At 43.6% G+C, this 14,834-nt stretch overlaps 1 protein-coding gene across 2 annotated transcripts in view; it reads right to left on the reverse strand.

Moving 5' to 3' along the window:
- The window catches only part of MYO10 (myosin X), a 166,592-nt gene that overhangs the window by 33,110 nt on the left and 118,648 nt on the right, over window positions 1-14,834 (reverse strand). For both annotated transcript variants that reach the window (XM_049824196.1, XM_049824195.1), the window contains one exon: window positions 102-226. In XM_049824196.1, the coding sequence (XP_049680153.1) occupies window positions 102-226 (125 nt within the window). The remainder of the gene's footprint in view (window positions 1-101; window positions 227-14,834) is intronic.

Raw genomic sequence — 14,834 nt, forward strand, 5'->3', positions numbered from 1 at the left:
ATGAATTTTTTGTTATCAGATTTTCACTTTATTCCTCAACATGGGAACGTTGATTTGGCACCTGTGACTTGCCTCTGAAGTGCACAAGTCAGTGTGTTTACCTTTTATAAAAGTCTTGAAAGGGCCTCCGGACCGGGAAACCAGCCCTCCGAATCCTGACTGTCTCCAACATCCCAGAATAGCGCAGCTGGTTAAGCACCACTGTCTGATCAAACTGGTCTGGCATCTAAAATGAGCAGGTTCAAAACAAGGGGTTTAATAGCAACGGTTAGAGATGTCAGGGGAAATAAACAAAGGGCAGATTATATGAATCTGAAATGCGCAAAGGCTAAAAACCGGCTACGTGATGTCTTAAAGGACATTAGCAGTTCTGAGCATACAAAAACGCATCTACAGGATGGAAATAAAGGGGTAAGTACACAATATAATTTCCATAGACACAACATTTGCCAGCCATTTAATTCAATCAGCTCTCTCTTTCCATGTCATGTATCCTCGCAGGCCATTGCTGTGCAGGAGCAAACAACAGAAAGAAGCACAGGCAGCTAACAGGCAACAGCTCTAAGCTTGACTAGTTTTTTTCTTTAGCAACCGAATTTACAGTCCCTGTAGATGATCCCAAATGTTGAAGATACACAAATACACTGGCGTGATACGGTTTTAGAAAAAAACAAAACCAGAAGGGCAGAAAAGATTTAAGTTTTAGTGTAGTGACAATTCATCTAATATGGACACGGATGGAAGTTTGCCAGCGGTACCTCAAGTCTTAACGAAGCCGTATTTCAAAGAGTTTCTATTTGCTGCTATTCTTAACAGCAGAAATATTTTCACCTGTAAACAGCAAAAAACCCCAACCCTGCTCATCTGAAAGAAGTTTCCCTTAGTTTGCATGCAGTTTTTCCAGCATCGTTTTTCATTTAGATAACAGATAACTCTATAGCCCCTCAGTCACGAAAACCTGCAAATACTGATCTGGGAGCCTCGGGAATCCTCTCGCCTCATCTCAGAATCCCTACCGAGTCACCTATGCTTTCACCAGGCTTTGAGGTAAACCAGCCACATGCACGCAAAGCTACTCAAGATAGTGCTAATTGCTGCTTTACAAAAAAACACCGGCAACCCTGATACCAAAATAACACCACATGTAAATACACCACTTAATTCATCGGCCCAAACATCCACTTTAACCCACCAGTTGACCCTCCTGCGGCCATTTGCAGGGCTGGAGTACAGTGCTGCTTTGCAAGAAGTTCAGAAGGTGGGTTTTCATCGATACAGTCAATGGTTTGTATAAGATCTGAAGTTCTTCAGCTGATAGAAATGACAGCAAGATCAAGCCCTGAGCAACCGTAAATCAGAGGACTCTCTTGATACTCATTAACTGGCTTTAATCATGCTTCTTGTTCAACTTAGCAAATAAATAACTCCCCCAATTTTGAACTTATCAAAAGTACTTTCAGGAAAACAGACTCAAAAGCTCATTTAAAATATCCAGTCTAAACTTTTCCCTCAGCACCTTTATCCATAGAACAAAACACTGTGTGCTACTGATGATACCTCTGAGTCGCTAATTAGGTAGCTTCAGAAATACTGAGAGATTAACTTCTGCCTCCCTCCTTTCAAAGGCAAAACGTCTAAACCAAAATGTCGCTATTCTTCCTTTCATTAATTTCTCCTCTGGAGCAGGGGTGGGAGACTCCTCTGGAGATGCAGCAGCCCTTCTGCACCGAGCTGTCTCGGAGCCGCACGGGCAAACGTTTCCCCAGCACTCACCGTTCCTCCGACAGCGAAAGACTCTCCAACCCCTTCCTTTGGTACAGGGGCTAAAATTCATACGGAAAACCACCCCAGCCTGGCCCTTCCTCCACAGTTAATAGCACTGAACAAAAAATGAAAACAATTTGCGTTTTAGAAAGCGGCTGGTCACCATGGTGAGCCCTGCCCTGCCTGGGGTAATTAGCACTGCGTGCCGGCAGGGCCTGATCCGGCCCGAGCAGGCGGACGGGGGGTCCGGAGAAAATCAGCCACCACCAGCGGCTGCTTTTACCTTCCCTCCGAGACCGGTGCTTTGCATCCCAGGGAGCTACATCAACTCCGCACCACTCTGGCCGTTGTTCCATTAATGGCTCTGTTACAAATGTGACTTAACATTTTCTTTCCATAGTATAAAAAATTAAATGTTCCAGAGGGGAAAAATGCCTCTGCGAATGATGCGAACAAACTCCTCTTTCTCAACGATGTGTTTAATTCGGATTTTCCCACCACCAGTAAAATACACCGCGAGCAAAATCTGTGTATTTTAGCGAACACACGGCATGAGCGCTTACAATAAAGGTATTGATACTCCATGACTGGTATTGCCAACAGTGTTTTCCATAGGTGCCCACCCTATGGCAGGCAGGTGTGTTAGGTGTAAGCCTTGCAAAGCCGCCCTTTGAATGTCCGCGCACACACCTGCCTGCCTGGATCCGTGCAGGTGGCTGATGATGCCCGACAGGAGAAGGGGGGAATGAACACAAACGCACACGCAAATCCTGAGGGAAAAAACCATACTCGCTTTTTGCCTCGTGTAACGCCAGGCTGATGCGTGCCACAAGCAGACACAGGTCAATATATCTTATTTTCTTTAACGCTACACCCATACTCGTCGACTCAAAAGGCGATGTTCTTCACAAGACTTGCCAAGTAAACAGTATTTTTGGTGTTTTGAGGTGGGGAGGCATGGATGGAAATGAGGATATACCAAAACCAGGCAAAATTTTGGTGACGTGACAGCTGTCTCTCTCACAAGGCAGCCTCTCCCTCCGCAAGGGAGCACCTCCAGCGTTGGGAGCCAGATGGCTGCTGCATCACCTAATCCTTTTATTGCCACCCCCAGGCACTTAAAAAGTCAAAAGTCACTCACACAGCTGGCTTGAAAGCTCGTGTTACTTTTTTTAAAAAAACTTTCTCTTTCCATCCCTGTTCTGAGTTGCAGAGGAAGAAGCAACATTTTCATGACCGTTTTCCTGCAGCTACAGAAATTAGAAGCAGCCCTGCTCTGTCACCAGAAGCTGGGATTGTCCCAGAGTCACCTACCTTCAGATACCTGCATTTTTAAAGAAAAGTAAGAAACATTGCAAGAGATGCTAACATGCTATCAAAGCAGGGCAACAGAAAGACCATCGCAACCCTAATTACATAAGCCTACTCCTTCGCTTTACGTTATGATTTATTTTTAATTACTCACAGACACATGAGGCTATTAAATCAGAGGGTCAAATCCTGCCCTGGCATATCACTGGAATTACATTTGCAACAAGTCTGGCTGCTTTGAGTCAACTGTTGGGGGGTGGTAAGAGGCGTGCCGGACTCATGTCTTAGCTTTTCAACATGGAGTACCAGAAGACACCTCCCATCGCTCGGGGGTTTTTGACTGAGCTATCACAGCGACTCTTTAGTCCTCAGCAACAGGGAGAGCTGCAGCCGGTCTGAGAGGGAGCCGAAACCCTAAACACTAAAAAGCATCCAGGGTTTCCCATGTCTAACGAAAACAACCAGAAGAATTAACAATGCAGTCCTGTGCGCATCACCACAGCGTCCAGCATATCCACCTTACGACTTGGCGATACAATGCTCCTCAGGTAGTTTTACTCCGTGGATGAAGAGGGCTTCAGCCTCAATCGTATAAACACTTGCAGGCAGGGATAACCTTAAGCATAACTTCCAGTTAGCAGGACTCCTCATACTTAAAAAAAAATAAAAATAAAAAATCAATTGCATGTGCATTTCTTGCACCAGAGTGCAAGTACTGCATATACCCCGCTATTAAACTGCAGACGCTTCCAAGACAGAGAATCATGACCGTCTCCACTTGAACGATGCCCGGTGCAGCACTAAGGAGTTAAACTTGCAATAGCATAAAATCTCCATGCAAAGGGTTACCTATGCAGCCAATGCTCCGTTCCTTGTCTCTTTACTGGTGCTCCTTCAGACTTCCTGGGGTAAGCAAGCTAACTTTCAGATTTATACCAAACTAACACAGGACAGGACTCCTCTCTGGGGTCTGCTAGGTTTTTACCAGTGTTGCTGTAAAAACTGGACTTGTTTCACAAATGAAGGCTTGGGAAGAAAGTGTATTCTGTAGGAAAATTTCAGATAGACAACAGAACCATAACTGATTTCAAAACAACAGGTCTTCCAAAGTAAAAATCCGAATTACTTGCTAAAAGTAAGACTTCTGCAAAGTAAGATCAAATTTATAAAAGAGAAGGCAACAGAAAAAGAAGTCAACTGATAGCTTCCAAAATTGTCTGAGAGATGCAATCAACTTCAAATCAACTCAATATTCAGTAGATATTTCACTTTTATCAAGGTATGGTAGCACTAAACCACTCCGACATGCAAAATCGCCAGACAACAGCTAGACTCACACAGGTCACAGCCACGTTAGGGCACTAAGCAACATCAACATGAAATTAATAGCTACGAGTGAGGTCTGCTCTACTTGATAAAGGTATTTTTTGTGGTGTACTCCTTCATAGCACAACTTGCAATTTATCATTTCCTGAATCCAAACGCCTCCACTGAATTTACGCCAGACGGCACCGAAGCCAAGGCTTTAATGTGACCTGGAGTCTCTGCTGGCCAGAGTCTGGCTCCTTAAGCTGCTAAGTGCTTGCTCTGATCTGTTGCGAGCCTCCTAAAGGGCAAAGCTTCTGCCTGAAATCATAACTGGAAGCAGCCACTAGGACAAGACATCTAACACCTACGCATAATTTTCATGATAAAATCGTTCCTTAGATTACAGTCTGACTGAGGCTTGAAAAAACACCGTCCCTTTTCCCTGGACAGCATCCTTAGTGGAGACCCCAAGCATCCGAATGACACACACAGAGAACACAACTTTTTTTTGTTCTGCTCATGATTTGCTCTGTTCAAACACAGAGGATATCTTGACTTCCCCCTGCGGAAATCCTTCGTCCTCCCTGAACTAATGGCCGCCTCAGAAGTGTACAGGCACAATAATGACAGATTACAGCAGCCTTCACGGATTTTAGGTAGGCAGGAGGAACTTCACAAAGAGATTGGGGGGGGGGGGGGGGGGGGGGGCAGTCCCTTGTTTCTAGATTTCTCTGTGAGAACCTGAGTAGGACTATGTCAGCTTTGCTACTGTGTCTTAAAAATGTTGATTTTCCTAGCTTAGGAAAGTGTTCTGTAGAAGATGGGTACAGAGAAAAAAAAAAAAAAAAGACGAAAAACTGGTATGAGGATGTGAAAAAGTAACTTTTTCTTTAAAAAACAGTAACTTTTCTCAATGTCTGCGTTTTTTAAATCTGCTCTTTTACTCCTAAAATGAAGTCTTGGCAATTTTACTCTGGAGAAAAGAAGCAAAAATTAAGAAGAGGTCAGTCTTCCTCTGCTTTATAATGGGTTTTGAACTTGTTTCCATGTCCAAACAAGTACTAGTATTTCTTCAGAAATAGGGGAACTTATCAAGCCAGATCTTTCTGAAACAGTCCTCATGGTCTTCTGATCTCAGTCACCAGCTCCACAAGTCAAAACAAATGCCAGGCTTTCCTCCCAAATCTGAAAAGCGTGAATAAATTAACTTCTAATATATAGTCCAGCTAAACCGATACGAACATTTCTGCATGCCCATTGTTTGCCTTTTTTAAACCACATTATGCTCAGTGATTCTTATCCATACGTACTGCTCGGCAGCCTTTATTCGTGCTGATGATCCAAGCCAGTAACCTGAAAGAAGTGAAGGGAAACGCCTGCACCCGCAATAGGAAAATGCACCTTTAGCCAGGACAGGCAGGGCTAGGGCAACCTCCCTGTCAAATCCAGAGACTTCAGCTGCAGTGCCATGTTGGTCACCCTTGCACCTCCAACAAACCATTTCACCCCCTGCTCCTCTAGCCATCATTTCTTCAGTCGCTTGCACTGTAAACTTTGACAGCATTGGCTTATTCAACAGAGTTTCAACCTCAGAACTGTTCTGCTTCCAGAACAAGGAGCATCAAAACCTGTGCGCATCCTGCCCAAGGACCTGGAGCATCAGGTCCTACTGACCTAACAGCAAGAGTATTTCAAGGGAAGAAACCCTCTACAGTCTTCTCCAGCACGCAGCTACCTGTAACTCGAAGAGGTCCAGGTCAAAACGTAGACAAGTTTGATGCCTGCTTTGTTTTTGAAGACACTCCCTTACTGTCCCCGAGTATTTGTGTCCACAGGCAAACACCATAAGGGTATAGGAGAATAAAAACAAAGAATGTGCCACGGCTAAAGTTGATTTGATATTTCTACTGTATGGCACTGGTAAGTCAAGGAATATTTGGATAAACCTGAAATAACAGTAAGTTCTGCATGGCCAAAGTTCTCCTTGGCCTTGATCTACCCACCAACCCCAAAACCCCATAAAAAGCCTTTAAAAATTACTAACACTGCTGGTGGTTAACTTGCTAGAAAAAGAGCATGGGTATATTGCATCAAAACTTGTGCCTCAAAAAATTCTGCTGCAAACTCCAGGCCAGATTTCACTGCCAACTCAGTAACAATATGCTGGCTCTTTTATACAGTCTCTACAGGTCTGAACGCGAAAGTACTGCATTTACCAACAGCAAGCATTTACACGATTAGCTGATCTTTTCAACTCCAACTACTGCATCTGACCTGTGTGACTCATCTTCCAGCCCTGAGTATTTCAGATAAGAGACAGACTGCAGAATTAGCCACTCTCACGCCACAGGTTAGAGTTGCCCGTGCTAAAAATAATACCATATAGAAGGAACAGTGTAATTTTAGAGTTCCTCTACTGTACCAAAACAGTCAAAGGAGGAAACTCAATAAACGAATGTGAAAATGCTTTTGTATTTATATTCAGCCTGTCACCCAGCTTACCTTACAAACAAGGGCATCTCAAGGGTATTTTTAAGACAGCAGCCCATTTAAGAGCTATGAAGCAGTACATTACCACACTGACCGTTTGCACTGGTGTTTGAAGATTTCAACTAGGTCAAGGCACTGCTGAGTTAGATCCATCTACAAAGATGCTGTAGTCATGTTTCAGGTCCTGCTTGTTTATTTATAGCAAAGATAAGAGCTGGAACTAGCTTCGTCGTTGGAGAAAAGACTCTCAAATGATTCTGACCGGCTTGCTGCGATTTCATGCTTTCATCAACAACGATCAATAAACTCACAATCCTGGAGCTATTTAATCTACTTTTTATTAGTCATTGTCGCTGTACTCTTGCATTTCAGAGTAATCTTTTTGTTTGGCTTGTATGGACTAAATGTACCCCTGAGTAAACACACAACAGCCCCTTTGTGAACCTTCCTTTCTAAAGGTATACAGAATTTCTTCTGAAGGAAGACAGAATTTGTCTACCTCTAACAGCAGCCCAGAGGAATGCCACCTCCTCAAAACGACAGTGTTATTTCTTACACTCTTCTTAAAGCTTCATGAAATAGGAATAGATTGTTAAAGGCACAGGCTAGAACACTGGAGATATTTAAGTTTTCTAAGCACACGTTCAAAGCTATCTATGTGATTGCCTAAATTTTCAGCTGAAGTGAGCCTTTGTTGCTTGAATACATTATTCAGGGAGTCCATTGAAATGCACAGCAAGTCTCAGGGGCTGTTTGTCCCGGAACAGCAACTGCAAGACCATCCATGAGAGACAGACAATTAAGAGCATTTGGGAAAAGAGGGATTTAAGGTTTGAAGCCGCTCTGGCAGGGTCTCAGCACGCTGGCAGAAGGTGCGACTCGCAGCACAGACCCCAGCTGGAACTTCTCATGGACCCTCCTTCTCCACCTGTGAGTAATCTGTTGCCATTTCATTTGAGGTCATCCTCGCTAAAGCCTCCAGTCCCTGCAGACTAAACCCCAATCTGGCCTCATTCTCCCCACACTGTGACCAGTCAGCAGGCTTCTCTTGAAGAAAATCAATCAGGCTGCCTGACAGCCACAGACACACCATGAAGAAACATGCTGTGAGGTACTAATTGCAAGGACAGCTGTCCTTCCTTACCGACCCCATGTCAAGACAGCCAACACCAGCGTCACCGCTGTTCATTACAACGGTCAAGAAAACTGCACACACCTCTCCGTGTCTGCTGAGGCTGCGTGCAGACCGACGGCAGGTGGTGAAACCCTCACCCTTCACGTCAGCGATGATATCAAATAACTTATATGGACTGAGACCCCATCCTTTTTTTTTATTTTTTATTTTTTCATTTTTTCCACTGTACTTTCACTTCTTCACACCAGATTTTTCACCCACACCTTACAAGTTTTTTTGTTATTTGACAGTTTATTGGCCCGCTGGGCACCTAAGTCCATTTCTGTACTTAAAAGCAGGAAATCATGTTGTAGGATTGCTCCTCTAACACAATTTTTTCAGATAATGGTGTTTAGTATCAAGCATTTATTCCTGAAAGACAGGAAGTTTCATCAGGGGATAGAAAATGAGGATGAAAATACTCAAGAGAACCTGTTTAAGATGAATTTCATCTTGCATGGCCAAAGTCTGACACAGCTGGAAAACCTTTTCTTGTAACAATCCGTGCAAGAACCTAATCCTCAGTCCTTCTAATACCTAGTGTAGTGTTACTACAAGGAATCTCTCACTTGAATACGTGAAACCCTCCATGTAGCTAGTTCTCCCTGAAATGCTGACACCGTATCACTTCAGCAGTACATCCTGAAATAGTATTGCAGATAACTTTTGATCCATGTTATCCCAACTCTCCTTGCTTTCCCTGGTGACACAAAACTGAGCAACATTTTTCAGACCGCAGCTCTGTACAGGGGGAGGAGAGGATACAGGGGTATTGCCTCCTCTTCTAATTAATGGCAGGTAAGTAGAAAGGAGGAGGAACCTCACTGCCAGCCACAAGAGCTCGCGATGATGCACGGGTGGAGGGCGCTAACATTGCACTCCAGAGAGGGACAAGAGACATCAACTTGTAGAGCACAAGGAGAGCAGAAGAGGACTCTAAATCCAAATCTCACTTTATTCTCTGCTTCAGTCCAGGGCACCCAGCTGCTGCTTCTCTAGATCTGGTCATACCCTATTCCTTTAGGACTGCATGCCTGAATGCCGTTTGTGTCTTAAGACTCTTCTATTTTGGGGCATTGCTTTAAAGAGAATACTAAAAATTCTCTGATATTTCAGAAGTCAGTTTAGTGATTTGTGGGCTAACCTCAGCTATGTGACGCCTACTGAAATGTTGTGTCCAATTTTGGAGCACGATAATAAAGGAGATCACTACACTGGAAACTATTTAGTTAAGAGCCATGAGGATAAAGATACAAGTTTAAAAAAAGCAGTAAAGGACTTCAATAAAAGCCTTGAGGAGCTCATCAATGAGAAAGCTGACAGGCCTTGATAGTAATCTGTCAGTAACTATACCACGAGCATACATTCAACAACAATTTCTAATATACAGCAGATAAAGACATAAAAAGCACGAAAATCAGAGCAAGACATATCCAAACCAGAAGGCGCACCTTTTTCTCACCACATGTATTCATTGGAAGAGCTTACCCAATGTGGTGGGACTGTCTAAAGCCACCAGACACTCCAAAGAAAACACGGGATGTCCTCCTCCTTCCAGCAGGCATTAATGGTTTCCTTAATGGTTTGCCACGCAATGCAGAACCGCGCTTCCCACATGCAAGCTTTGCCTTGGCAGGAAGAAAGTTCATTACTTATGCAAGTATTTGACGGTCCAGCAAGGGAAGTTTGGCTGAGATTTTACTGTGGCTGACTGTCTGTGAAGACACAGACTGCAATGCTACAGACTAGCTTAGATTAAGTCATTACAAAGCCTTCGCACATTCACCATGAAATAAGAAAAAACTCCTCCACGTTATCGGCTCCAATTGTTAAAAATGGGAAAAGCCCTGCAACAATCATGAATCACACCTCCACAAACTGTAAGGTTTAAAATAATAAAAAAGTTTAAGTTGTCTTGGAGCGTATGTGTTTGGTGTATGGCCATAAGGGCCAGCAACTTCCTAGCTAAAAGTCAAAATCGGATTCAAGTAACTTTAAAAAGTTAGCACTTGATTGCACCCCTTTTTCAATCCTGAGGCCACGAGCAGTTTCTCCTTCTCCAATGCATTCTGTCCCTGCATGCGGTTCATTCCCTCAGTAGCCCTCAAAAGATGCCTACAGAGCACAAGGCTGACGTAACGCACAGACTTGCTGCTTGGTGCTTTCTCAAGCAAGGAAACGTGCCGGTGCAATTCCTACGCCGAAAAAAATGTATGGTTTTATAAAATTATCTCCTAAGGAGCCCTTTTCTCCTCTCCTTCCTGTATCGAGCCTTTTGTTTTAAAGCCCTTAATGGGAAATCAGCCAGGCTTAAATCGCAGCCAATATCTGACATGTGTAAATGAAGAACGCCACAAAATATTCAGCCAAACAGCTTTGGGTTGCTAGGACACCGGAGGTCGGGCAGCACTGAAAGGGCAGATTATTCCCATCCCGGCGCAGGCACAGGGCTCCATTCACAGCCCGCCCGGAGCACCCCTGCCGCCCGGTTCCTCCGGGACCCCACGCCGATCCCTGCCAGAGCAGCCGGCACAAGGGCCCCTCTGCACCGAAAACGTCCCGTTGGGTTGCACGTGGTCCTTGCTGTTTTTACCGAGGGTTCGCTTCAACCTGGGGGAGCCCAGGACACCGGGGGGGCTGCCCGAGAGCTATGCTGTAGCGGACTTGTGCCTGGTCTGGAGATCTGTTTTAAGTTTCAGAAGTGCGAGGAAACCTGTAACACTGCGGTTAAGATACTTTTTAAGTCTAGAGAGGGGAAATTCAAGCTTACAGAAAGTGATGGGGATCCCCGTGACCAGCACAGACATCTTACCTGGCTGACAGCAAGAGTTGCGTGATGGCCCAGATAAATGACCCTGCTCAATGCCATTTAATTGGTATGTGAGTTACTCCTACATCTTGTATCTCAGCACATCTCAGACAGCATCAGTCTTACTTTGGCATTTTTCTTAGAATTTGGTCCTTCGAGCTGCTGCCTTTGCATCCCTACACATTTTTTACATTATAAATTCAGGACCTGCCTTGCAGATCTAGACAAGGCGTTATCAAGAGTAGTGAAATGTGTGTGTCTTTGCAGAGAAGAGACAGAAAATGAAGGTGGGTGGTTGTTCTTGTGTACATTCACTTCACAGAAAAAAGGCAACAAATACGTTCTCCTTGGACTGCCTCATTGTTAACACAACAGTCCCTTCCCATCCTGTCCCATCCCATCCCATCCCATCCCCCCAGTAAGCACTGGAAAGTCTCCTACTCGAGTTCTTTGATGTTTCTGAGAACCACATCAAAATCAAATTAGGTATTTCTGATAATTCTGGAATTTCCATCCTAAACCAAACAAAAAGCCCCTTTACTGATTTCTTCATATATTATATAAACACGAGATGGAGGAGCTCTACAGATCACAGCTATCTCTGCTGCCACAGAGGCCAGGCTAAAGGCACAGGTGAGTCAACATCACCTTGGCTAGAACAGCAGGTAGCTCCTGTGCTTCCTGCAAACATTGCTAATTACCGCATTTGGTAGAGCAAAAAACCCCATTGTCATCTCACTACTATGGCTTATATATTGGCAATCGTTAACACTTGCAATGAAAGTCACCATATATTTTTCCCTCACAAAAAAATTTCACAAACTACTTCTTTGTTCCAGTTCCTATACATGCGTGAAATAAGTTAGCTATAGAGTAAATAAACTTTGCTTTAATAGCATGGTGCAGAGTTACCTACAATGGATGGCAAGAAATCTCTCTTAACCCCAATATGGTTATCAAACTATTAACTGATCTAACTACACACACACACAGAGAAAGAATGAATTATTATAGATGGTAAAATTACAGCAGGACCTAACTAATTTAACATTCAACCACCTTCTGAGTGATTTAATTGCAATGGCACTGTTCATCTCCACAAAACCTGCAGAATTTACAGGCAGGGACGCTGGTCAATGGCACTTGCTTTCACTAAGGCTACTTCCATCTTTTCTCAGTTACATGAAGCACACACTTAGTTGACTCCATCCATTTTTAAGATGAACCTGTGGAGAAAAGTTCTGCCCTTACTTATGGTTTTACAATCTGCTGCGTTACATTTAAGTAAGAATATGGCTCTTTCTGCCCCAGAAGTGGATTTTTTCTACCCCTCTTCCGTATTTTCTGATCGTGTTGAAAAGGCACTGTTGAGACTCCACGACCGGTTAGACGCACTTTCACTGCTGGACACACCAGCGCTGGGTTCTCCTGGGACTGGCCAGCGGCACGGACTCCGCACCACTGGAGCAACGGATGGAGCGAGTCGTCTTCTCCTCTGCACAGACGCCTCACAACTTGAGGCTGGGTATTCAACATTTAGGGAGCTGCACATATGCCTTACTCCTCTTGAAAGCTGTGCGACGAGAGACATCGTAGCTCCAGGTACTCTGTTATGTGCTCGCCAAAGCAGCATAAAACCAGTAATAACTTAAGCAAAGCATTTAGACATGTGCTTAGAGCTCATTGAGGCCAATGAGATGTACGTGCCCTTTATGAACCGGGCTGATTTGAGACGCGCTATGTTGTGCACGTCAGCGGTCACAGGGAAATGGCAATTTTGGATGGCTGAACAGCCATTTCTCCCCTGAGAAATTCCTAGGCTGGCTTAAATATACAACAGAACATAACTCTTAATGTTTGAGTCAGAAAGAGACACTGAAGATAGGATCAGCTTTCCTAAATGTGGCTTTGTTTGCTATGCCAATTGTTTGCTTAGATGAAAAACTTCTGTGCGGCTAATTTAAGTGTTAAACCACTTTTAACAAAAATCATTATTTCTCCCTTTGAAAGACTACTTAATTAATGAGGCTGGACACTATTTCTTTTTGGCTAATATGCACAAATGGTGTGGCTGGCAAGCTGCATATGGACATACTTGTCCTTTTCATGCTGAATCTGGGGCAGCCATTCATTCGAGAAATCCAGTATCACAGCGGATTTGGCGTTTATCTGGCTTTCTGAAAGTGGATGTCTTCTCTCAACCCACCTACTTTATCTCTGCTTGACTATTAAAAGTGTTGAACCCCCCAGAACCCCTACTTGCCACATACTTAACGTTTAAGATTTCTAGATCTACAGAGAGTAAGTTTCAAAAATGCCACGATAGATCTCATCACGTAAACGGTGGAAATATAATATAGCACTACGAATTTGGTGACAAACTTTTATTTTCCACACTAAACATTGCGCAGTGCTCCCAGATGTGCGTGACAACCCAAGGTGGTAGCCAAAACAAAAAACTTCCCAGTGTCCCGAATGGTTTACGTGGTGCAATGGGCTTCTTGGCTCACCAGCAACTTCACAGACCTGAACAGAGCGTACACTTCCCCTGTGCTTGGGACTGAACAACAAAACTAACACTGCCCAGCTCCCTGTTGCCTGAACAGGGAACACACATCAGGAACGTGGAGGAGACAAACCAACAACAGCAACCTCGAACCTCATCACGCATCAGCCAACAACTTGCTGTAGTTTAGGCTGACTAACGTCACACAGCTACGACTCGGCTGATGTCCTGAAACACGGACTTTACAGCTACTACATGCCACTTCATACAACTGAAACCACAACCTCACTTCTGTAATTCTAATGACGGTGTTAGGAATGGACCTGCCTTTCTTCTGAGGCTTATAAACTGCCTAAAACCTCCAGAAGCTGTACATTCTAAGTTTAAGTTAAATAACAAAGATAAGATGCTTTGATGCACTTTCAGTAAGCATTTCATGTTTGAAGTTTCATCTGATGAGGGTACAGCAGATGTTCTGAAGTGTACTTACTTAGTCCTTACAAATTCATCACAGTGAGGTTTTCCCCTATTAAGTCTTTGCTTCTTTGCCACATCCTGTGACTAAGAAAAGCCACACATATATACACACACACACACACACATAAACTGATAGATACATTTAAAGAGAAAAAAGTTTAGCAACTGACCCAAGTCTACTCTCAAACAACACTACCTTCTGCTCTTGACATGGACTTTGTGTTCTGAGGGTACCTCTGACAAAGATCTGTACATAGTTGGGACAGTACTATAACTTTCAGGTAATTCCCATCAGTAATCCAGCCGTATTGGAAAAAATCACCGTTGTTATTCTTCCATTTATGTTACAGGTTGTAAATACATTTTTTTGAATAAACCAACGAATAAGAGACAAAACAAATCTTATCTTTTTTTTTGAAACTAAGCAGTTTAGCAAAAGAAATACTGAAAACCTATCATTGATGTTCCACACAACAAAAATACCTTCATTTTGACCTAGCACCACTGTTACCACTTGGAGTTTAAAAGGACACGTCCTAACATCAGTGAGAGAAGAACAACTACAAGTCATGAGAACCCCCTTTCCCAGTCCCATAGGCACTTTATCAGATCATACCTCCTCCATCTAGATTTGCAAGGCAAATTTAGGGTTGCTCTTCTTGAGACCAGAATAAAACTCCCATAGACTTCAATGATGCAGGATCAAACCCATTCCCTTCGTAACAGGTTCTCTCAAGCAATTTTATCCTAATTTTCTTCCCTGTGGCTGAATTCTAATGTTTGCAGAGGCAAGCTCTTTAAGTGGGAAAGCGAGGAGCAAAATGCAGATCCCAGAAGCAAAGGCAATCAGCAGTGAACAGAGCTATTTTACCTGCTGGGCTGGGGGGTTTATTTCATCAGGGGCAGAAGGGGTGAGCTGACAGAGCAAACAAAGTCAAAATATACTGCTGCTATGGTATCCTTTCCATTACTACTGCAATTAATTTTTTTTTCCC

This window comes from Accipiter gentilis, chromosome 20, assembly GCF_929443795.1.
Source record: "Accipiter gentilis chromosome 20, bAccGen1.1, whole genome shotgun sequence".
Classification (NCBI taxonomy): Eukaryota; Metazoa; Chordata; class Aves; order Accipitriformes; family Accipitridae; genus Astur; species Astur gentilis.